General features: G+C 38.1%; 1 protein-coding gene across 5 annotated transcripts in view; it reads left to right on the top strand.

Moving 5' to 3' along the window:
• Nucleotides 1–20,149, top strand: part of Zbtb44 (zinc finger and BTB domain containing 44) — a 40,124-nt gene extending 19,975 nt beyond the window's left edge. For 2 of the 5 annotated variants that reach the window (XM_048343618.1, XM_048343619.1), the window contains exons 3-6: nt 11,727–11,811; nt 14,422–14,585; nt 16,393–16,693; nt 18,971–20,149. In XM_048343618.1, the coding sequence (XP_048199575.1) occupies nt 11,727–11,811; nt 14,422–14,585; nt 16,393–16,693; nt 18,971–19,253 (833 nt within the window). In that variant the 3' untranslated portion in view covers nt 19,254–20,149. The remainder of the gene's footprint in view (nt 1–11,726; nt 11,812–14,421; nt 14,586–16,392; nt 16,694–18,970) is intronic. The other 3 variants (XM_048343621.1, XM_048343620.1, XM_048343622.1) reach the window with 3 other exon arrangements.
• The last annotated feature ends 5,746 nt before the right edge of the window (nt 20,150–25,895 follow it).

Here is a 25,895-nt window from a genome sequence, read left to right as displayed (position 1 = left end):
TTTACTCAAGGCTAGCATTCTACCACTTGTTTGCTTTTCCTGGAGTTCATGTCAGTAAATATTACTTTGTAAGATCAGACAGAACCCAAATATTAATCTACCTATGTTGTTAGCTAGACATATGAAATACTCCTGTTTATCGTTCATGTATAATCACTTAATATATTACTTTTATGGTCTTATTAACATTCTATAGAGAATTTATTAACATAGTAGAACAGAAGACTTCAGTTATATAAATAATGGTGGATTCTCTTTTAACATGGATGTAGGAATAACTGATCTGACTATAATATAATCAGCTATTTGAAATGGTTTTTTTTCTTTGTTTTCATGTACTAATCACCCTCAGTAAACTATCTTAACTCCTAATTTCTGCACTAAAATAAAGCCATCCAAAAGATACCGGAGACATAGTGTCATTCCAATGACTGATTATTGATAATAAATTCGTCTTCCTGAAATTCTCAACTAATTTGTTTACTCTGGAAATTAAAATTGACTTATTCCTGTAGTTTTAAGATCTTTGTTTCTAATCAGTGGCCCAGAAAAGGATTATAAAATCTTTCTTTTTTCTTTTTTTTTTGGCCAGTCCTGGGCCTTGGACTCAGGGCCTGAGCCCTGTCCCTGGCTTCTTCCGGCTCAAGGCTAGCACTCTGCCACCTGAGCCACAGCGCCCCTTCTGGCCGTTTTCCATATATGTGGTGCTGGGGAATCGAACCGAGAGCTTCATGTGTAGGAGGCAAGTGCTCTTGCCACTAGGCCATATTCCCAGCCCCGGATTATAAAATCTTAACACTCTCAACATAGAGCAAATAAAAATAATAAGTACTGAAAATGCAAAAGAGGAAAAAGAAGAAAAAAACCTACCCAGTGTATATTAGATCTTGTTACTCAAAAGAAGAAGCATCACTGTTTGGTTGTTTTTTGGGTTTTTTTTTTTTGTCAGTCCTGAGACTTGAACTCAGGGCCTGGGTAATGTCCTTGAGCCTCTTTCTGCTCAGGGCTAGCACTCTACTTCTTGAGCCACAGTGCCACTTCTGGCTTCTCTGAGTAATTTATTGGAGATAGGAGTGTCACGGACTTTTCTGCTCAGGCTGGCTTCAAACTTCAATCCTCAGGTGTTAGTCTCTCAGTAGCTAGGATTGCAGGCGTGAACCACTGACACTTCCAGTTTTCTGGTGGTTAATTGGAGATAAAAATGTGATGGACTTTCCTGCCTGGGCTGGTTTTGAACCTTGACTGATAATGATAGGTAAAGGTATTAAGGAAATTCCTCAGCAGTAGCAACTACATGAAGTTTTTGCAATAGCTAGGATAATGGTGGAGTTGTAACATTATATGGAAAGGCAATGTAGCATCATAATTAAAAGTTCAGAATGTAGGCTCAAATATGGATTTTGCTGTGATACTGCCACTTAAGAAATGTGTGATTTTTAATAAGTTACCCATTTCCATAACCACAACGTGAGGAGAACAATACAGGAATCCCTTCTTACCCCTAGTTTTACTTTCTACTTGTCTAGTTCACTGCTGTCAATATATAAAGTAGAAAATTAATAAGTTTATATTTCTGAGTAGTAGGATCTTAAGAGTAACATGAGAAAAACCTTACACCATCTCTTTCCATTAAGCCTGGGGTTTGAGTCACCCCTCTGTTCACATATCCGGGGTGTATATGGTAGCCTGATGGGCACTTGGTTGGTTATCACACAAACTGACACAGTATTATCGTGTTTGTTTTCCAATAACCCCTTTTGAAAGACAACAAGAGATTATATTTATAACTTTGGTTGCCATGTATTGTTATTATTCTATTTTGTTAACCTTTTACTGTGCTTAATTTATAACTTAAACGTTACTGTAGGCATGTAAATTAGGAGAAAGTATATACCATGAGTTTGGTACCGTAGTCATGGAGGAGGGGAGGGCATGTATCAATTACACTAGAAAGGAGTGAATTTTGTGCTCTTTAAGGTAGACAAACTCCCTGAGTTAAACGCTCCTGTGTAGCAAAATCTAGATAGCCTTATTTTATTTATTTATTTATTTATTTATTTATTTTTGCCAGTCCTGGGCGTTGGACTCAGGGCCTGAGCACTGTCCCTGGCTTCTTCCCACTCAAGGCTAGCACTCCACCACCTGAGCCACAGCGCCCCTTCTGGCTGTTTTCCATATATGTGGTGCTGGGGAATCGAACTGAGAGCTTCATGTGTAGGAGGCAAGCACTCTTGCCACTAGGCCATATTCCCAGCCCCTAGATAGCCTTATTATTAATGTCTTTCTGATTGGATGGATTTTGGTGGTAGGACTGAAGTGATTTTAGCAGAAGCATTTTGATAATGTGAGACCAAGGTCTAGGGTCTGGAGATATGGGCTACTGGCAAGAGTGCTTGCCTTATATACATGAAGCCGTGGGTTCAATTCCCCAGTACCACATATACAGAAAACGGCCAGAAGTGGTGCTGTGGTTCAAGTGGCAGAATGCTAGACTTGAGCAAAAAGAAGCCAGGGACAGTACTCAGGCCCTGAGTCTAAGCCCCAGGACTTGCCAAAAAACAAAAAAAACAAAAAAAAACAGGATATTTTTGTAGGGCTGGGGATATGGCCTAGTGGCAAGAGTGCTTGCCTTGCTTGCATCCATGAAGCCCTGGGTTCAATTCCCCAGCACCACATATACAGAAAATGACCAGAAGTGGCGCTGTGGCTTTAGTGGCAGAGTGCTAGCCTTGAGCAAAAAGAAGCTAGGGACAGTGCTCAGGCCCTGAGTCCAAGCCCCAGGACTGGCAAAAAAAACAAAACAAAAGACCAAAGTCTAATTTTTGCAGAACTAGGGTTGGAATTAATGTTAGAGAAACTTAAATACCAAAGGAACCCATGAAAGGGCATTTACCTTCTGAAGTGTTGAAGGAACAGCTAATAAGTTTTTGTCCAATACATCAGATGGGAGATGATGGAGCCAGCCATCTGTTAAATTCAGAACAGTAGCTATAGTCTGGAGAAAACAAATTGTTTTTCCTTGAGTGATGGGCAATCTTGAACAGTTAAAAACAGTAGGGTAGGCTGGGAATCTGGCTCAACAGTAGAGTACTTGCTTCGCATTCATAGAGCCCTGGGTTCAATCCCTCAGTACCACATAAACAGAAAAGGCCAGAGTGGTGCTATGGGTCAAGTGGTAGAGTACTAGCCTTGAGCAGAAGAAGCTCAGGGACAATGCCCAAACCCTGAGTTCAAGCTCCAGGACACAAAAAAGAAAGGAAGAAAGGAAAGACAGACAGGCAGACCAGTAGGGTAGTGCTGAAAGATCCTATTAACTAATTGGAGGGTGTAGTAGTAAAGCAGAGGACCAGAAGAGTATTGAAAAATCAGAATATCAATCTGGTTTCATTGTCTTCAATGAAAGCTGCCCATTTTTATTGTTTTTGTTTAATTTTATTGTAAGGATGATGTCAGAGGGGTTGTAAGGTAAGAGTACATTTGTCAAACATTGTTACCCTCCCTTGTTTTCTCCTAGTTTCCCTCTCCAAGTTGTAAAGTTCATTTCCAGCACAAATGTCTGTGAGTATAGCTGTTGCATTGGTTCTGCCTTTGTCCTTTTTCTCACCATTTTTGTGATTCCCCTTCCCTTCCCCAAATAAGATAAACATACACAAGACATAGGGTACCAAGACCAAAAACCGTGACAACAGGAAATAAACCAAAGGAAAAGAAAAAAGTCAAAGAAGAAAGAAATCACTTCACAGTACATAAAAAACAAAAAACCCTCTTGTTTCCATATCTTGGAGTCATTTCTTTAGCATCATTTTATATGGCCATACGTATATAGCTATTGAGCTATTTTGGTCCTCTGCTAGGACTATCCTAGGCATATACTAATTATTACAAATGAGGGAAACCATGGAGTAGGCCTATGTTTCTTTGGGTCTCACTTCACTTAATATGATTTTTTTCCAAGTCCTTCTATTTCCTTACAAATGGGGTGATGTCATTCTCTCTAATGGAAACACAGAATTCCATTGTGCATATCACATTTTCTTGTTCCACTCACCTACTGAGGGGCATCTGGGTTGGTTCTGTATCTTAGCTATGGTGAATAATGTTGGCAATGAACATAACTGTGCTGGTAGCTTTAGTGTGTCCTTCTTTTGTGATCATAGGGTAAATGCCCAGCAGTGGGATTGCTGGATCATAGGGGAGAAAGCTGGAGAATCCTCAGAACACAGTTTAAATTAAGTCCTGCTTGGGAAATGTGAGTCTGGTAACCCAGGTCTTGGAATTTTACTACTCAGTTGATTGTTAGCAGAACCTGATCTTTCCTTATCCTCGAGGCGTATTTCCTTTGGTACTTTTTCCAGAAGACCAAATCATACTTTAAATCACTGGAAAGCTGCTTAAGTGAAAATTTTTTAAATGGCAGCTTACTTGATGGTAGTAAAGTTTGAGACATAGAAATCTCTTGAAGTATTTAATCAGCTTGAAAAAGGGGAAATTTTAAGGTTTACAGTAAGATCTGTAATTATAACAGGCAAATTATTCTTAATGTATGAGGAGTTGATTGTCAGTGCTACAGAAGATACTATGAAGGCTCTTGGTGTAATACTTGTAGTTGTGGAAGTCTGGAGAATTTTAATGCTTTAATAATTACAGTCTTAGATTTCATTTGCTCCTGTTTTTCTTGATATTTGTGGGTGATATGGAAAATGGAGTATGAGTAAAAAATAAAGCTTATGGAATTATTTAATAAGAATACTAGTAAAGGACTGGGGATATAGCCTAGTGGCAAGAGTGCCTGCCTCGGATACACGAGGCCCTAGGTTCGATTCCCCAGCACCACATATACAGAAAACGGCCAGAAGCGGCACTGTGGCTCAAGTGGCAGAGTGCTAGCCTTGAGCGGGAAGAAGCCAGGGACAGTGCTCAGGCACTGAGTCCAAGGCCCAGGACTGGCCAAAAAAAAAAAAAAAGAATACTAGTAAAGGGGCTGGGAATATGGCTTGGTTGAGGGCTTGCCTAGTATGCACAAAGCCTTGGGTTTGGCTCCTCTTTACCACATAAACAAACAAAAAAAAAGAATACTAGTAAAATGTAAGTTTCCATTCTAGAGAAAGAAATTTTAATTCTCTTGTCACGAGTTCAAAACCAAGTAATTTTTCCTACCATTGTGGCATAGTTGTACAGCATAGAAAATCCTCAGTCCATAAACAGTAACAGGAGGGCTGGGGATATAGCCTAGTGGCAAGAGTGCCTGCCTCGGATACACGAGGCCCTAGGTTCGATTCCCCAGCACCACATATGCAGAAAACGGCCAGAAGTGGCGCTGTGGCTCAAGTGGCAGAGTGCTAGCCTTGAGCGGGAAGAAGCCAGGGACAGTGCTCAGGCCCTGAGTCCAAGGCCCAGGACTGGCCAAAAAAAAAAAAAACAGTAACAGGAAAACTCACAGTTCATTAGAATATGCTAAGAAATTCACAGTGAATCATTCCTGTCCACGTCTTCCTATTACAGTTTTAAATAAGGTTGTGTCATTCACAGGAAGACCATAAATGGAAATATCCACAGCAGAACACAATAACTACCATTATTGGTGCACTGTTGTTGCTTCTTTAGTGGACAATCTCATTCTCCCCAAAATCTGCACCCAGTTTCAAATTGTCCTTGGTGAAATTGTGCCTGTTGAGGGCTAAGTGTACAGGTGGTACTACAGTGAGGGAAAAGCTGAAGGAACCAGATGAATTTATCTCTCCTAGAAGAATTACTGTCTCTATAGGTAAGTCTGCTGTGAATATTTCACATAGATGGTTTTATGGATGGTATTCTTTCTGACCAGCTTCTGCCCTTAACCATGCTGCTTTTCTTAGTTTATCCATGGAATACTCTGTAAAACCTTCAAATGGTTCTGTCAGCCTCTAGAGCTAGTTCAAATGAACTATATATAATGAGGAAACTTTATATATAGTTTATTAGTCTTACAGGTTAGAGTCAACATACTCAATAAACAGACCATAAGAATAGGTATTAAAGGCTTGAAAATTTTCACTTAAGGGACAATGCAAACCTGAATAATTAGAATACTTCTAAAAGACTTATTTCTGTGGAAGTGAAATATAACAAGAGTTTCATTGAAATACTTGAGCTCAGTTTAGCAACGATTTAGCCTCCAGCCAAGGGCAAGTTGCATCTCAAAAGATCTGCTCTCTGTTATAAAGAGTCCTAGTGCAGAGCAGCAAGGACTTTAGCTAAATCCGGTTGAGGTGGCAATTTCTGTCAAGTGCCCTGTCACCAGAGAGACACCCCCCCCCCCCCCAGTATTTGAGCAAGTTGATTACTCCTTTGCCTGAAAGGAGATTATACTCAGACTCCATGAGGTTTTTAGGACTTCATAGTCTGAGTGGCTTTTATTTCCACTTCACTGAGATGTTACCCCTTCGTGAAAATAATATAGCCTACCTGATGGTAAGATAAAAATTCCAACTAGAGCCAGGCACTGATGGCTCACACCTGTAATCTTAGCTATTCAGGAGGCTGAGATCTGAGAATCATAGTCTAAAGCCAGCCTGGGCAGAAAAGTCTGTGAAACTCTTCAATTAACCACCAGAAAACCAGAAAGTGGAGCTGTGGCTCAGAGTGCTAGTCTTTCGTGAAAGATTGATTTAGTGTTAGAATCTTTTACTTCAGTGGAAAGGTCAGCTAATTCAAATGTTCCAAAGAGGGAAAAAGCTAAAGTATTAGATTCTAAGTTTTCTTGGGGAGGAATTTCATCTTATGTATGTTAACAGATGATATTAATTATATGTTCACATGTTTATACTTTTATGCAGATTGTTGCAGTTAATATATTTAAGCTTTCATTAAAATAGTCTAAGCAAAAGCTTGTTTGCTATTAAGAACAGAGACCATTGCAAAGGCTCAGATTTATTCATTTGGTGCATCACAGCTTATTCGCAAATTGTAAAGAAATGAGTATATTGAACATAATGAAGTTGTTGGGATCCATTGTCTCATTACAGATTCTAGATTCTGAAAAGATCACCACAAATATTCAAAAACCTGAAAAAAATTGACAAAGAATTGCCAGGTTGAATTGGGTGTGGTGAAAAGACTGATCCAGAGAAGTAAACAGCATCAGAGCACTGAAACCAATTTTGCTTTTTAGGTATTTGCTAAACACAGATGGGCTCTGTTTCATCAACAGGAGAATGGATACCCCAGACAGCCCATGAAAATTCTAGTAAAGTTGTAGAGGAGTTGTCCACAAATAAGTGGATACTTTGAAGGACTATATTGAAAGCTACCTTGGCAGTGGGCAAAATAGATTAGGAAGAAGGGAAGAGATCACATCCCTAAGAAAACGTGATCACTGCCCAGCCCACTTACACATATGCATCCTTGTTATATATACTTGGTGTAATTTGGCCACGAAGTGTCAAGTGTGGTTTAAGTCGAACAGAAACAAACATTTAAACCTGTGGAAAAGGACATATTCTCAACTTTAGCAAATCTATCCCCTACAAATGATTTTATTTTAAAGGACAGAAAATCACTGTCAGTAAATAAGCAGGGCAAGGAAACAAGGCATAGAGAGAACCTCCAATAGGGAAAGTAAGGAAAATAGGCAACAGAAATTATTGGCAAAGCCAGTTGGCATAATTTTCCGACAAAGATAAAACATACTTACTCTATTTAGCAAAATGAACAAGTTTGAATAATTGTAAATAACAGTAAACTGTGTAGAAAGTAACAACGAATTGGTAGGAAGGACTAATTAGGACTTCTGGGAAAGAAGAAAATAACCAAGATGAAAATCACAGTGAGGACCTGGGAATGTGGCTTAGTGGTAGATTGCTTGCCTACCATGCGTGAAGCCCTGAGTTTGAATCCTCAGCACCACATAAACAGAAACGGCCAGAAATGGCTCTGTGGCTCAAGTGGTAAAATGCTATCTTTGAGTAAAAAGCCAGGGACAGTGCTTAGGCCCTGAGTTCAAGCCTCAAAACTGACAAAGCAAAAAGAAAAATCTTGGTGAACATTTTGGCAGCAGATTGAATTTAGCAGAAAAAGGAATTGAGGATTAGGAGATAATTTAAAAAACTATTTGAATTTTACCCAGGAGCAGATGAAGTAGAGGAAACTGCCCTGGAGAAGAGAAGGATATCTAAGGTGTAAATTTAGGTTTGATGAAAGTCCTGATGAGAGAAAAGAAAATGGCTGAGAAATTTCACAAATAAATGAGTCCACAAGAGGCCAGAAAAATCTCAAACAGAATAATAAACCAGGCTGGGGATATGGTCTAGTGGCAAGAGAGCTTGCCTCGTATTCATGAGGCCCTGGGTTCGATTCCCCAGCACCACATATACAGAAAACGGCCAGAAGTGGCGCTGTGGCTCAAGTGGCAGAGTGCTAGCCTTGAGCAAAAAGAAGCCAGGGACAGTGCTCAGGCCCTGAGTCCAAGGCCCAGGACTGGCCAAAAAAAAAGAAAAGAAAAGAAATCTAGAATAGGGGCTGGGGATATAGCCTAGTGGCAAGAGTGCCTGCCTCGGATACACGAGGCCCTAGGTTCGATTCCCCAGCACCACATATACAGAAAACGGCCAGAAGTGGCGCTGTGGCTCAAGTGGCAGAGTGCTAGCCTTGAGCGGGAAGAAGCCAGGGACAGTGCTCAGGCCCGGAGTCCAAGGCCCAGGACTGGCCAAAAAGAAATCTAGAATAATAAACCACAAACCTACACGTCATAGAGAAAACAAAAAAGACCTACTAATGACAGATTACCTTCAAAATGTCCAACTTCAGCCAGGTGTATGTGGCTCAGGCCTGTAATCCTAGCTACTCTTAGATCTGAGGATCACAGTTCGAAGCCAACCTGGAGAGAAAAGTCCCTGTGAGACTGTCATCTCCAACTGACAATTCAAAAAACTAGAAATGGAGCTGTGGCCCTAAGTGGTAGAGAGCTAGCCTTGAGCAAAAGAGCTCAGGGACAGCACCCAATGCCCTAAAGCAACCAAAAAAAAATAAAAAACAATATCCAACTTCAATGTTAGGCATCACTGGGATGATCTAAGTGTACTGAAAGAAAATAGTCTAGATTTCTACACAGAATAACTTTGAAGAATGGAAGCAGAAATGGTTTTCAAACTAAAAGAGTTAACCTACAAGTAACTAAAATTCTTATACTATTGACTTAAGGCAGAAGTAAATGTAACCATGGATGGAAAGTCTTCTAAACAATGAATGAAAAACAAAAGAGGTAAATAACTTGTAAAATGAGAGCAAGAGGAACATGAAGGTGAAGCTGCCAAGGTCCTTGTGTTATTAGGAAAATGCAATGGTTTCAATTAACTTTAACTGGTAATATATCTCCCCATGTCCCAAGTATAAAACCATCACTACACCAAGCTATATTCTTTGCCTAATACATGTCTAAGTCCTAAGACAGTCACTGAAGAAAAGAATAGGAAAATATTGTGAATCCAAACAGTGGTATGATTTTAAGCACCATTATCCAACAAACCAATTCTGAAATACGTAAGGAATGGAAAGGGTCAAGAGCAGCCAGAAGCAAGTAGACAGGAAGAAACAAGTGGACAAGGTAAGAAGACTTGCTCTTCTTAAGATCAGAATTTAATATAGAGCTACTATAATGATTGTCATTAATGCAAGGACAGTCACAGAAGTAGATGAGAATGTGAAATCAGACCCAAGCACTTAACTTTATATTAACAGAGAAAAGAGACTTTTTAATAACTAAATGGAAGGTGAAAACTCTTTGTAATATAAAAATCACTGGCTTGTGCCTGAAATAGAAAAAGACCCTTACAGTGAAAAGGCAGACGACTCAATAAGATTTGAGCAAGCCTATGGAGAGGTTTAATAAATTAAACAGTTCTTAACCTCAATACTAAAAAAATGTACAAATCCATCAATAGGTTTTGATGCAGGCCAGAACAGCACAGGTGTTACCCACTGCTAGTGCTGAGGTAAAACTTAGTGCCATTAACTGCTGGAATTTGCCATTTTCCAATAAATACTAAGTACCCCAGCCATAAGCATGCACATGTGCATTAAGTTATATCTATAAGAATATTCACAGTATTGGTGATGATAGCATGAAAGTGCCCATCAAGAGGAATGTGGACAGAATATTAATAATCCACGACAACAAAAATAAACTATATAAACAACATGAATGAATCTTCCACGTTGAAGGAAACAAGCTGTAAGAGTATAGACTTCAAAATTGAACTTATATAAGTTTATGACCAGACAACACTGAGCTGTATTGTTAACAGCAAGGATTGAGAAGCTTTCCTACACTGGCCAGATAGTAAATAGTTTTAGACTTAACTAGCATAATGGCATTGAATATAGTGGGAAAGCAACACTGTTCATGACTGTGTTCCAGAAAGAACCAATGACTAGGTACCCTATGGGAGTGTACTAGAGATAAAACTACTTTTGAGAAACAAGCAGTAATCAGGGCTTCTCTACTAGCTTGGTGCTCTACAACTTTGTTTTAGGTTCTTCATAGAGAGGGTCAGACTCCCAAAGCTGGAATGTGATACTCCTATGTACTCCTTATATAAGTGATATTGCAAATCATACCACTATGTTCACTTGTGATTGAGATGAGGTCTTAGTAACATTTTGCCTGGGGGCTTGGAATATGGCCTAGTGGTAGAGTGCTTGCTTTGTATATACGAAGCCCTAGGTTCGATTCCACAGCACCACCACATATATAGAAAATGGCCAGAAGTGGCGCTGTGGCTTAAGTGGCAGAGTGCTAGTCTTGAGCAAAAAGAAGTCAGGGACAGTGCTCAGGTTCATGCCCCAGGACTGGCAAAATAAAAAAACACACAAAAATAATGTTTTGCCTGGCCTTAAACCTTGATTCTCTGCCTCCTGAATACAGCCGTGCCCAACCCTGTGGTCAAATCACTTTTCAAGGATGAGATAGAATGATATCCACTAAAATAAAAACAAAACCAAAAAACAACAGGCTGTTGCAGGAAAGAGGATTTATGATCAGGGAAGAATGAAAGAGACTTCCACTAGAATGTGGACAATGTTCTGTGTGGCTTGTGTGGAGATTGCCCAATTACTTTGTCTTGCAAATAGTATGTAAAAGTTGTATAAGTTGTCTGTCACATTTAAGGAGGTTTTAAAAGTAAAAATTGACAATACTGGGCTAGGAATAATGGCTTAGTAGTAGAGTGCTTGCCTAGCATTCATGAAGCCCTGGGTTCGAATCCTCAGTATCACAAAAACAGAAAAGGCCAGAAGTGGTACTGTGGCTCAAGTGGTAGAGTGCTAGCCTTGAGCCAAAAAAAGCCACGGACAGTGCTCAGGCCCTGAGTTCAAGCCCCAGGACTGGCAAAAACAAAAACAAAAAAACCATCAGTGCTGCTTTTTCTGTTTATGTGGTACTGAGGAATTGAACCCAGGGCTTCATGTATATGAGGCAAGCACTTTACCACTAGGCCATATTCCCAGCCCTTATCATTGCTTCTTTAAATGATCTTTCTATTTTCTACGTGTTTTCTGGAATATATATATCAAATATTGTCAAAAGAATTTAATATAAGCATGTGTTACTTACAATTTTTTTAATTACATAGACCTTTAGCTTAACTAATGTAAAATATAGAACACTAGCTGTTAGATTAGGGGTGTGGTTATATTGGTTGGCTTATTGGATATCTTGGCTTATTGACACCACAACTATCATATTTTCACAGGTTCTGTAGATGAAGGCGTTACTGAAGGGCTACCTACACTTCAGAGCACTTCTAGCACTAATACTCATGCAGATGAAGATGACCGGTTAGTATTAACATAGTGTGTAATTTTTTTTTTTGTAAGGGTTGTTTACAGCTCTAAATTCAAGCACTTTGTCTCAGAGCTTTCTAATAAAGTGGTTGAGAATAATGAGATGGCTTCATCACATTTGACCATCGCTTTTTTTTCTTGCATTCCAAAACTAGTCCTTTTTTTTTTTTTTTTCCAGTCCTGGAGCTTGAACTCAGGGCTTGAGCACTGTCCCTGGGTTTTTTTTGCTCAAGGCTAGCACTCTGCCACTTGAGCCACAGCGCCACTTCTGGCCATTTTCTATATATGTGGTGCTCAGGAATCGAACCCAGGGCTTCAGGTATGCAAGGCAAGCACTCTTGCCACTAGACCATATTCCCAGCCCCAGTCCTATTTCCTTAAAAATACTATCTATTATATTAGAGGTTGGCAAACTATGGACCAAAGCCTACTACCTTTGTAAGTAAACTACTGGAATACAGCCATGCTTATTTATGTACACATTGTTAGTGAAGTAACAAAGCCAAAATAATGTGCCTGCCACAGAAAATGTTTTGTTGAGTCCTAATGTGTATACTCACAATTCCTAAGTCATTGTCTTCACTCAACCCTTCCTGCTTGACATTTCCACATAGATATGTATGGAGAATTTCAGAGTCAACAGGGCCTAGCGAGAGCTCTTAATTTATAACTATGTCCTTTCACCAGTCCTGTCCCATTCCATCCCCCAGCTTCGCAAGCTCAAGCACAGTCTCTGGAAGCTATTTTTTTTTCCCTCTCCACTCATTACTTTCTGCATTTTTAATCCTTAAGTCTTTTTATCAACTGTGCCTGCAGAATATGTCCCCAACCCCTGGTCTCTACTTTTCCTCTGTGTACTATAGCCACCCTTGTTTAAGTCACCATCATGTTTTGTTGCCTTAACTACTCCAACAGCCTTCCAACTGATTCCTGACCTCATTCTTCCACTACTCAAGTACATTCTTCATGTAGTAGCCCTGATCATCTTTTTTTTTTTTTTACTTGACATTGAATTCTGGTTTTCAGCTATAAAATTTGACATTCTGGATTTACTCATACATGAAATCTGAATCTACTCTGGCTAAAAGCCTTATTTGAAAGGACTTTTTCCCAGCTCCCATCAGACTACTTCTTTCTGTTGCATACTGCCTTCTAGCCACCTCAGCCTTCTGTCAGTTCCTGAAATCCTTCAGGTTTGTTCTTGCCTTTGGGCTCCCCCGCCACCCGCCGGTTGGTCGTGGAGCTTGAACTCCAGGCCTGGGTGCTGTCCCTGAGCTCTTCAGCTCAAGGCTAGCCCTCTACCACTTGAGCCACAGTGCCACTTAGGGGTTTCTGGTGGATAACTGGAGATGAGTCTCACAGACTTTCCTGCCTGGGCTGGCTTTGAACCATGATCTTCACCTCTCAGCCTCCTGAGTAGCTAGGATTACAGGTGTGAGCCACCAGCACCCTTTGGGCTTTTTTTTTTTTTTTAACCACATTGTGACATTTGCCTGAAATGCTTTCTCCCCTGATTTCTACTTACTTGACCTTCAGATCCTTGTCTCTGTATCAGTTCTCAAGGAGGCTCCTATTCACCATCAGTCTCAGCCAGCATCCAGTCATTGTCATTTTGTTGATTGTTTTTTTCTTACAATTGAATATAGACTCCATGAAATGATTGAATCCTCCTCCTTAGCAACCTTGAAAACTCCTTTTTGATGACAACATGAAGGATTCAAGGGAATTGGCAAAGTTTATCATTATTGAATGGCTAAAACTGAGGTCAAAATCATGGACATTAAATATATAAGTGAATTAATAAAAACCAGAGTACACTTACTTAGATTTCTTATTGCAAATATTAATCAGGTAAAAGTCTTGTGCTAAGTGGTAGGAGTATGGGACTGAAATGCGTAACCTTTTCCTTCAAGAACCTCAATCCATTCTCAGGGAGGAGGGAGATTGCTTAAAGATAAACAGATGAGCACATCATAAGTCATAAACAGTGTGATTGCCATGTGTGGAGGAAGCCTACCTAAGCTGCTCACAAATCAGTGAAGACTTCCGAGAAGATGAAGTGGCAATTCAGCTACATTTTATTAAATGAATTGGCATTATTTAGGCAGAGAAGGTAATAAGTTAGTTCAAATGTACCCCAGAGATTATGGTACACTGGAGAAATTAATTGGTACAGGATATATTTGGACAATACGAAAAGAAATGAAGTTGGAAAGGCAACAGTTAACTGTGAGGTTTAAAAAATAACAAGCAGGGCATGTTTTATGAGGAGAGAATACTTGTGATTTAGCAAGAAGGATATTTTAGAAAGTTAGAGCTGAAAAGAGGAATTGAAGTTTATATTGAAGGCCTAAAGGTTAAAGCAGTAGCAAGAAAGAAGGGAATTGATGAAGGAAATCTAAGGGTAAGGAAGTTTATGTAAATGCTCTATGGGTTGTATGCCTGCTTATTTGAAGATGTTATCTTTATAGTTGTTATCTTTATAGTTGAGCAAGTGTTTCTTCCCTTCCCTCCATATTTATTTAAAATCAAAAATTGATCTGCAAAAATGCATATTCAGTTTAAAAATCAGAATCTGGTTGCCGTCTTTGGTTTATTTTTTAGATTGGAAAATGTTCAATATCCCTACCAACTCTACATTGCTCCTTCCACCAGCAGTACAGAACGACCGAGTCCAAATGGTCCAGACAGACCTTTTCAGTGTCCAACCTGTGGGGTACGATTCACCCGTATTCAGAACCTAAAACAGCACATGCTTATCCACTCAGGTAATGTCGTCTTCCTGTTGTTACATAATTGAGCACACTAAAGCATTTTTATTTTGGAATCAAAAAGTAGAGAACAGAGGTTGGGAATATGGCCTAGTGGTAGAGCGCTCGCCTCGTATACATGAAGCCCTGGGTTCGATTCCCCAGCACCACATATATAGAAAATGGCCAGAAGTGGCGCTGTGGCTCAAGTGGTAGAGTGCTAGCCTTGAGCAAAAAGAAGCCAGGGACAGTGCTCAGGCCGAGTTCAAACCCCAGGACTGGCCAAAAAAAAAAGTAGAGAACAGATGGCCCGAAGGCATTGTTCAAGTGGTAGAACATCTGCCTAACAAGTGTGAAACCCAGAACTCAAATCCCATATCACAGTGGGAGAATTAGAAGAAGAAATTCTTTGGAACATATATGGTATTTTACACCTGTAATCCCAGCCTTCCAGAGGTAGAGCCAGGGGGATTATAGGTTCAAAGCCTGACTGAGCTACATAGTAATCACTGATGCTATCTCAAAAACAAACTAAAAGCAAGCATTTTAGAAAACAAGAAAAACTTGGGAAGTGAGAAGACTTTGTTATTGAAATAGGTAGTGACAGCTACTTAATGCACTTAACACAGGCAATATGCACTGTGAAATATGAAAGTTAAGACACTGAACATACTAGGAGTGTGCATCTATTAGAGAAACAAACACCTAGAAAAGCAGATGAGGCTAAAAGAACTTGTGTAAGTTTGAAATTATTTCCAGATAAGTGCTGTGAAAGATTTAAGGTTTTATTTTACTGTCTTCATTCTCTGAGCTCTGATTAGTCACTTTTATAGGGTTTGGGGGGTGGGCATGGGACGAGTTTTTGTTTTAGTATATGATACTTTGGGTACATGTATAGATTCTGTTTTGGTGAAACTTAAGTTCAGGGGTTGCAAAAAGGCGATTCTTTTGAGTACATTTCTAACCTCCCATTGGTAAGGAATTCTATAAAGGTTTTCAACTATGTTAGTATCTTCTTTCCCTTTATATGTCTTAAAGTTGCTGTCCCAACATTAATTCCCTTTGATTTTGTTATATCAAGTTAATACTTTATAGCACCTTTTAGCCTTTAATCTTATTTCTAACAATTATATATCATAATAAATAATTATAATAATTACCAAAAAGGTAGTTTGCCATCTGATGGTGCTATTATAATTACATACAGAAATGCTAGAACTTCCTTTTTTTCTTCTCATTATTTTTTCTGAGCTAGATAATATTTTAATTATAAACTCGTAATGAAATCAAGTAAGTGCTGTTACATGGGGATTTAGGTTCTGTGTAAATACTCTTGTTAAAATACATTTTGGTGCTGGAGATGTCGCTTAGAGATGAAGTGCTTGCCTAGCAATGCAGAAGGCCATATGTTCTATCCTTTGCACAGCAAAAAATAAAATAGACTAGAAAAGTGACTCAAATAGTATAGAACACCTGCTTAGTAAGTACAGCCCAGAATGAAATCCCAATACTACCTAAGAAAGTATTTTTAATAAGAAAAAATGTTCTCTGAAGTATACAAAATAGATGATTTAGAAGTGCTTTCAGCAACCACCTTTAATATGTATTACTTAGTTTGCCTTTCTCCATCTTACCTTTTTTTAATCTTAAGCACTAGTGACTTTTCAAGTACTCTGTATATTTTCTGATATGCTATGAATACAATTAGCTGATAGTTCTTGTTTTTAACTTATTATAAAGTTGTAGTTCAGAACACTTGTGGAGGTTACAACCTGTCAGTTTATTTTGTTTTCAAGTACTAATTTTGCTTTACTTTCTTCCATAGGAATTAAACCATTTCAGTGTGACTGCTGTGGGAAAAAGTTCACCAGGGCTTACTCGCTAAAGATGCATCGCCTAAAGCATGAAGGTAAACGCTGTTTCCGGTGCCAGATATGTAGTGCCACTTTCACTTCCTTCGGGGAATATAAACACCATATGAGGGTTTCCCGGCACATTATCCGCAAGCCTCGGATTTACGAGTGCAAAACATGTGGCGCCATGTTCACCAACTCTGGAAATTTAATCGTGCACCTGAGGAGTCTGAACCATGAAGCATCAGAGCTAGCAAACTACTTCCAGAGCAGGTGAGGTGCACAAGGAAAACCCAACCGGGAAAACTGCTTTCTGAACTCTCTTCCTGCTTTTAGGGCAGCCTGCTGTGGTTTTCTTTTTGTCAGGTTGCCAGCTAATCAATGACATTCACTTTTAATTCCCACTATACATACTTTGATCTCCTGATCAGAAAACCACTTTGCTCTCCTCTAAGTATTTAAAGTTATACATATCTAGTAATAATTTCCCACAAAAATGAGAAAGTATATACATATATTCCTACAGAAATAAACTACTTCTCTTGAATCTTAAAAATTATATAAGGTTAAACAAAATGTAGATTTTATTGGAAAGTATAACATGATCAGCTATTTAAACCCTGGATGATATTAAAATTCTTCACCATTTCCCTTTTTTAATCCTGTATAAAGGAATATCCACTTACTAATAAGGAAGATACTTGAATAGCATTTATAATGAATATAATTGCATTGATCCAGTGAGTCTCTCCTATTTTTTTCCCCTTTGGTGTAAATCTCCATTAACATGAATAGTTTATAAATAGTTTGTGATTTATAGGTTATCCCAAAACTATTAGGGATAGTTTTAACTAGCTCTGTTACTAACTGTTGATTGAGCCTGGTCAGTTTGCAGGTGAGGTTTAATCCTTTGTAAGAATCATATCTTTGTAGAAATCCTTGGTTTCTCATAAAATGAATTTTTTTCTAAATCCTTACTTTGTAATTTACCTTTGTTTTTAAAGCCTTCTTTTTCAATAACCTTCTAATTATTCCTGCATAGATTTTCTCATCAAACCAAGCATTCATTTTGTTTACTCATATCTAATTCTGAATGTGTGGTTGTCCCATATTAAGTGTAGTTGTTCAGGACTAAGATAATCTTCAGTTAACAACTTCAGTTTTTGTGTCTTTCCTGTGCAGAGCTCTGTAGCCTGTATTATTTTTGCTTAATTCTTGAAGACATTTTAGAAAAATGAACACAGGGCATTTCAAAAATTGCTTTGCAAATGAGCAGAATTTAATGTATTAGTTACAGAAGGTCCCAATATGATAACCTATTTTAGATTAGTAGTAAAGATTTTAATAAGCACATAAGACTTATTTCATAATGCTCATCGTTTTAACAATCAAAAAGATTATAGTAGAAAATTGAGAAAATTAAGAAGGTAAAAGAAGAAAATTTTTCGGGTGTTACCAATCAGAAAACATCCACTGTTGAAATGTTAGTATATTTTATTGTTCACATTTCCTATAGAAATCAGTAACTAAATACTTTTTGAAGACTAACATAACCAATATTAAGCAACTGATTTTCAAATTCTAATTCAAATTATATCCAAAAGCTGAACCTAGTCGCAAGACAGACAGATTACCTTCTACATTTTCAACTTTATGTTTAAGGTCATCTTGCATAAAGACTTAGTTTCTTAGCTAACATATCTAGATAGTAATAGAGATGGGTTTATTGTGTACTTCTTATTCAGTGTCTAATCCAAGAAAAAACAAGCATTTAAATTACACAATTGAGGGCTGGGAGTGTGGCTTAGTGGTAAGTGCTTGCCTAGCGTGCATGAAGCCCAGGGTTCGATTCCTCAGTACCACCTAAACACTAAAGGCCAGAAGTGTCATTGTGGCTCAAGTGGTAGAGTGCTAGACTTAAGCAAAAAAAGAAGCTCAAGGGACAGTGCCCAGGCCCTGAGTTCTGAGGCCTGGCAAAAACAAAGGAATATATATATTACACGATCGTTGCTTAAGTGAACATGCCACTTAGACTTGTATTCTATTCTCTACATAGCAGAAAGGCCATTGAAGTGTTCAAAGGGTCACTGAAGGGGGGGATCATTAATCTTACTTATTGTTAGTAGGGAGACTTGCACTTTGGTTCATATTGAGGAATGTTTATTTTTTATTTTTGTTTTGTTTTGTTTTTTTCTTGGCCAGTCCTGGGGCTTGAACTCAGGGCTTGAGCACTGTCCCTGGCTTCTTTTTGCTCAAGGCTAGCACTCTGCCACTTGAGCCACAATGACACTTCTGGCCGTTTTCTATATATGTGGTGCTGGGAAATCAAACCCAGGGCTTCATGTATATGAGTCGAGCACTCTTGCCACGAGGCCATATTTCCAGCCAGAATGTTTATTTTTTAAAAGCTGCAAGTTCCTGAGTTTTAATGCTTAAGAATTAATGAAATGAAAAGTCCCAGTCTTGTTTACAGATAGCATCTTTTTACTGTAGCTTATCTAGTACAGGTTTGAAGATTAACTCCATATTTCATCTTTGCCTCTTATCTAGTGATTTCCTAGTACCGGACTACTTAAACCAAGAACAAGAAGAGAACCTTGTTCAGTATGATCTTGGAGAACACAGTTTTGAAAGCAACTCCTCTGTTCAAATGCCTGTAATTTCACAGGTCTCCTCAACCCAGAATTGTGAAAGCACTTTCCCTCTGGGGTCTCTTGGTGGGCTGGCAGAAAAAGAGGAAGAAGTGCCAGGGCAACCAAAGACCAGTGCTTGTGCTGAGGCTCCCAGAGATGATCCCCCCAAATCAGAGCTGTCATCTGTAACTATCGAGTAATTTGTCATTTGGTTCTAGTTTTGGTTTTTGGAAAGTGCCTGTGCTTGGTCTTGTATATTTAAATTTAATTTAATTTTTTAAATATTGGAAGGGTTTGGGAAAGTCTCCCATTTCTCTTTGTAAGCCCTACAACTGATATTTTATTTTTCATAATTGAGAAATTGCTTCTGTAAGTATACCACATGATGTTGAAACAATAGAAACTAGACTTAAGGAGAATGAGTTGACTTAACATACACCAGTTTTCCCTTCTGTTGTTAAAAGTAAGTTAACAACAGATCAGCAGGTAAAGAAATCAAATGGTTGTTGGTCTTCTGGAGATTAAAGGTACATGATAAATTATCACGCAAAATTTGATACATTAACTGGATAGATGTTTATTCCTATATGCAGGATGTTGTAAAAATCCTGTTTTAGAAGTATTAATGGAAAGCTTTCTTAAAAATTATTAAGTTAAATATTTTGAAATCCAGAATACCTTTTTTTTAAAGCATTTTTCATTTTGATTATGATTTTTATAGCAAAAAAAAAATGATATTAGATAGGCATTCCCTTTATAGTACCACTCCAAAGGCAAAGAACCATGGTTGAAAAAAAGTCAGGCTGTGGATGGAACGGCCCAGGAGTACAGAATGAATACTGTAAATCCCAGCTTCACAGGAACTCCTTTAATACTGCTTTTTCTACTAAAGTTGTTGTTTACCTGGTCTTTGAATGTTAATGCCTGGCTAGCCTAACTTCCCTTTACTCCCCATCGGCTATATTATCTTGCTACCATGTAAAGAAACGCTGTGGGACATAGTCTATATTTTATATACTTAGAGGTTTATGTACTATTGGGGATGTTTTTTCTGTGCTGTTTTGGACAAAATAAAGACTTCTGTGTTGAGGCCACATTCTTAAACCAAGTAAGATTGTTTACAAAAAAAGGACAGTAAGCGATACAGCAATGCGTTATCCTTGTTCTTAAAATATTGTTACACATTGCCAAGCTTATTAAGAGCAGTTACAATAGTTTTTACAGAATGTAAGCAATAATGTAAAACATGAAAATAGACTATAAAAAATGATAACTTTTGACCCACAAATCGGGGAAGAGGGAATTAAGACTAACAAAAACTAAAATCCTTAATAACCTTTTTTGCTGCTAGAAAGATGTTTTATGATGGACTGGGCTATACTTTTCTTCTGGTACCATCAAAGCTGCTCTGATTTTGATCTAAAATATTTATGAGTCCATGAAAAACTTGGGTAATTTTTTCTTTATATAAAATACCTGTTTTGGCTGGATGCCAGTGGTTCACGCCCATAATCCTAGCTATTTGGAGGCTGATATCTAAGAATAGCGGTTTGAATGAAGCCAGCACATGCAGGTGAGTTCATGACACTCATCTCCCACTTCACCATCAGAAAAGGCTAGAAGTGGAACTGTGACTCAAATGGTGGAGTGACTAGCCTTGAGCCAAAAAAATTTTTTTGAAAGTACGCAATTGGATTAGAAAAGAAAACCCCGTTGAGTTTGCTTATTGAAGCAAGGTCTCCTCTTACAGTCTAATCCTTCCCTTGGCCTTCCATATGCTGGGATTACAAGCATGTACCACCACTCCTTGCTCAAAATACAATTATTTACTCAAATATGAGATCTGAATTTTATTCAGTTGCTAGACCTTACTAAACGTGTTTTTAATTATAGTAACGTAATTGGTTTGGTTTGTTTTTTTATTACTGGTCAGTTGTGGGGCTTGAACCCCAGGCCTGGGAGGTATCCCTGAGTTTTTTTACTAAGGTTAGTGCTCTACCACTTCGAGCCACAGCTCCATTTCTGGTTTTCTGGTGTTAATTTCCTGCCCCAGCAGGCTTCAAACCATGATCCTCAGACTTCCACTTCCTGAGGAGCTAGGATTACTGTCATGAGCCACTGGTGTCTGGCTAAGTAATTTGATTTTTAAATAGATAATTCTATAATTTATTCCACCTACTCAAAGTAAACTCTAGATTATTTTAGAATAAGATTTTTTTTCTATCTTTGTCCATATTCTGCTGTCTTTAACTTACTCCAACTGTCTTCTTGGTACCAAGGATTAAACCCAAGACCTGTGTACGTGTTAGACGCACACATACTCCCCAGCCCTTACTTCCAGTTCTTACTGTCCTGCTTTGGTCCATTTCCTCCCAAACATAGGTGTATGAATTACCTTCACAAAAATCAGCATACATAGACAATGATGGGCTTGTATCACTTATGTCTCCTTAATGATAGGGTTGAATTGCTTCCACAACAGATTACAGTATTTTAATATGGTCCTGCTTTGTTTTACCTTGGAAAGGTTGGTAGTTTCTTTGTTAATCATCTTTGAAAACTATGCTGCTTAGCAAGCTTGAGGTACTGAGTTCAAACCCTACTACCAAAAAAGAAAGCTGTCAATTCTTACTAATTTATTTTAAAACTCTGTTTTAGCAAAACCAAGATTTTGACCAGAAAATCATTGCCCTTCAAAAAAAAAAATGGGGGGGGGGTTGATTTGGTTTGTTGTTGTTGTGTGTGTGTGCTGATAATAGTGCTTAAACTCAAAATCTCCGCTTTTTGAGCCACACCTTTAGAGTCTCACAGATTTGTCTGCCTGGGTTGGCTTGGCTGGCTTCAAACTTTGGTCTTCAGATCTCAGCCTCCTTGAGTAGCTAGGATTTATAGGTGAGCCACTAGCACCTGGCCTTTTTCTTTCTTTTTTTTTCTTAGAGGAAGAATAAAGGAGAAAAGAAATAAAGATAAACTATGTGGAACATTTACCAATTCATTGGTGGGAATTGTTTCAGTATATCCCCTATCTAGAATAGTGTATTGAAAGCACTGTTGTGGATTAGGAGGTGTGACGTGCATGGTAGGTTGTCTAGCAAACTTGAGGCCCCAAATTCAGTACCCACATGCATACACAAAAAAAGGAATGAAAGGGAAAGGAAAAAAGAGAGGGAGGAGGAGCCTGGAGGAGCTTGGCAGCTCCTAGGAGATCTTGTGTTCTCCAAGTGAAGGGCAGTTTTCACTGGGTATTCTTTCCCAGATAAAAACTTTAGATTTTTACTGATAATTATAAATTGCATAGATTTCTAAGTTGGATGGGAAAACTGAATGTACTGTGAAAACAGCTGGTTAGTTGTATACTACCCAAACCTCATTAATACAGGTAACTGACGAGTGTTTTAGCACAGAAAGATGGAAAGGCCTCTTATTTCACTGAAGTTCCATTTTTCTTGATATGTGCTTTAAGGATGTTTAATTTGTAGCTCTTTTAGGAAATAAACCTTCAAGAGATACTTGGATGTATTTAAAATTTGTTTAAGAGGGGAATACCCAGATGGATAGTAGTTAGCAGAACATACAGAAAACACTGCAGAGGTGAAAGCCAGTTCTATTCTGCCATTTGCGGAAATCACCAGTATAACTTAAAGGTAACGCTCCAGTGTAGAATATTTTAAGGACAGCTACCACCTACCTAAGCCCAAGGGTAATTTTGTGATATTTAAAGGGCTTCAATTTTAGAATGCAAGATAAATTGCTTTTTTAAAACCAAAACATTTTATATGAGGAAAACTTTTATTTTCTATTTTTTAAACTACCAAGTAGGTATGACATACTTTAGAGGTAAACCAAGGTGAATACCCATGACACTAGATACGTAGCTCTGGTTGTTCATTCCTAAAGGTTGGAACCATCTGGCCTGTCAGTGATTGTGCTAATGCAGAGACAACATCAACACCTGTTTCTCTTCTGCCTTTTATGTTTTTCTGTAAATGGGTGTAGGTGGAAGTTACCACCTATGAAATATGTTAGTGAATTGTTCTTTATTGGGGTTTCAAGTACTCTTCAATTTTATTTCAACTAATTATATATTTAGCTATGTTGCCAGTTATATTTAAGTTTGAAATTTTAGTGAAACAAAATAGCTAGAATGTTGAAATAACCTCATTCAGTCTTACATTTTGAGTTTTCAACTAAGAGTGATTAGGTTCTATATTACAACATATATCATTTGATATTGAAAACAAACAGATTCTATTCAGATAGCTTACCAAAAAGGAATGGACTTGTCAGTATATTTGATTATGGATTTAATTATTGGCATCCTAGTTATCTTCTAACTATGGAGCCAGGAGCTCCCCGTATATAAATGGTTCCATAGGAGCCTTATATCATTTATTTTTGTCCTTTTATTCTCAGTATTAGTAGGAGCCAGTTGTCTGATTTAATAGCATTTACCTAGAAGATTCTCAGATTGTGTTTTGGAGTCTTAACTTTATAGTCCCTAAAAAAAAAAAAAAAAAAATTAGCGGCAGTTCTGTACTACTATACCATGCAGAAAAAATTATTCTATTTCATGAATGAGTAGTCCTAAAATTCACATATTACCATGGAAAGATTAACATTTGTGGAACCATTAGGCAAGAGAATTAGAAACTCATGTTTCACTCATCTACAAAGTGAAGTTGTAAGTCTGAAATGCACACCCAAGAATGAATAATTTTGTAGTTATTGATACTATGGGGAAAAACAATTCACATTACAAATAAACACACCCAAAATTGCTAAAAGGTAATTTGGTTTTCAATGTAAGTTACTGCATAAGATGCTTTATCATATTGAGATCTCAAAAGTGATTAAGAGAAGAATATATAGAAATTGAAATTCTCTCCTTAAGCAGTGGAACACGGCTGATGTTGGGGTAGTTACTATGGCAGATCACTCAAATACTTAATGGCTAAGCATACTCTTACAGACTTTATGCTAAAATTCTCAAAGTTTATCCTTTATTTTACTTATTTTATCTTATTGTCATCTGTTCAACATACATGTGCTGATATATAGGGTATTTTCATTTGAAAATTGTTACAAAAAAACAAAACTGGTGGTTCAGTTTAAACAATGAAGCAGAATTGACCCAGTCCTCATATCCAGCTAAAAGAGGGGGGCTCTCTGGATGTTTCACGACAGATTACATACATATATGGTGAGGTTTCCACCATTGTGTTTGTTAGGGGATGGGGACAGACTAAGGAGTCAACAGTTTTGAAAACAATACTAAATCTGCTTTTCACCAAGTCAAAATGATTCTGTAGTTACTATTTTTTAAAATAGTTCCATGTTTTCTAAAATAGTCTTCAGAGATTCAGAAGGTGTTGCTAGGGTTTGGCCATGTCTGAGAAATGGAGTTGCCCCTTGTGATTCTCTAGTGACGCTTTTCTGTATGGGCCGCAGGCCATTCCTGCCAACACTTAAGTATCATACCTCTGTACATAGTAATCTGCAAAAAAGAAAAAAGTAGTTCAGGCCATGGATTGAAAACAAAAACTGTAAGGAAATTTAAAGTACTTTTTTTTTTTTTGAGTTCAAAGTGCCTAGTTATGTGTCTTATTTCCTTTCTCTTTTAATCTTGCTCATGAAGTCTCAAGTCCTGGGCTCAGTTGTGATTATTGACAAAATCACTGCTTAATCATTTGAGGAGCTACAGTGTCATGACTTGGACTCAACTTTTCTTGGTTCCCCAAACGCCAGCCCACCCACACCCAGATCCTATTAAACAAGTTGTGAATGGTCCTGTGAATGGACATTGAGCTCAACAAAGTCCACCACCTGCTGAGGAAGATGTCTTCCTGCCCAAGGAGAAGGCTGGTCACCAGCTCCTCCTACTGCCGCGTCTGCTTGCTGTCGGCCAAGGATGTTCATTGCAAGAGGGAAGCTTTCCATGTCCTTCTCAGAAACACACTTGCTTTCTAGAGAGCCTAAGATTGAGTGCTGTGTCAGGTATCAATTTCAAGTTGACAGGTGCTTTGTATGTCTGTCATACTGAGAGTAGTTGAGTTGTTGAAAGTTGCACTGCTTTTCTTTCAGGTCCCTGAAATGAATGACATCAGGTACTTGCAAGACATGAGATCATAAACTTGGTCTTATTTGTATAAAACGATGGCTTCTAATGCTTCTATTTCAGTGGTTTTGTTTTGTTTTAAATCTCTGGTAGAGTAAAATTTGATTTGAGCACGTGTTCCCAGTAATATATTTCCTTTTCCTGTTAGTGCTGGCGCCTCCTGTCGCCCCAGCTAGAGATTGCCTGCCTCTTTGTAGGGCACCCTTGTGGCACCTTATGTTCAACTTGGAGGATAGTGTGGCCTCTTTGTGCCTCTGCTATCTTTTCAAAAGCCATTTTATAAAAATCCTAGGTAGCCTATTTTAATATTTAAATATATATATTTGTGAAAGATACTTTTAGAACCGATTTTTTTTAACTTTCAAATTACTGTATTCCCATTTTTAAGAGTAAACTTAAGCTTTTCCAGCACTAGGAAAGAATCTCTTTTCCTAAGCAGCATAATGAGAAAGTCAGATTGAGTTAATAGACTAGAAAACTCAGTGGGAGAAAAAAAATAGATGTCAGTTATGAGGGACAGATTTGAAGGGGAAAGCTGTTCTGATGTTAACAAATAATTTTGAAGTTAGGATTTTGTTTCTATAATGTCATATTTGCTGCTATAGTAGCTCAATACTTTACAGGGCTAACGTAGAAATCTGGCTCCATTTAGACACTGGAGTTCTTCCTAGTGTGAGAAGCCTAGGAGACTCTGCACCACAGTCTTCCAGATGCTGACTGGTGGTTT

This window comes from Perognathus longimembris, chromosome 3 (genome assembly GCF_023159225.1).
Source record: "Perognathus longimembris pacificus isolate PPM17 chromosome 3, ASM2315922v1, whole genome shotgun sequence".
NCBI classification, from domain to species: Eukaryota; Metazoa; Chordata; class Mammalia; order Rodentia; family Heteromyidae; genus Perognathus; species Perognathus longimembris.
The sequence above is the reverse complement of the archived record's forward strand: the minus strand, read 5'-3'. Positions and strand labels throughout refer to the sequence as shown.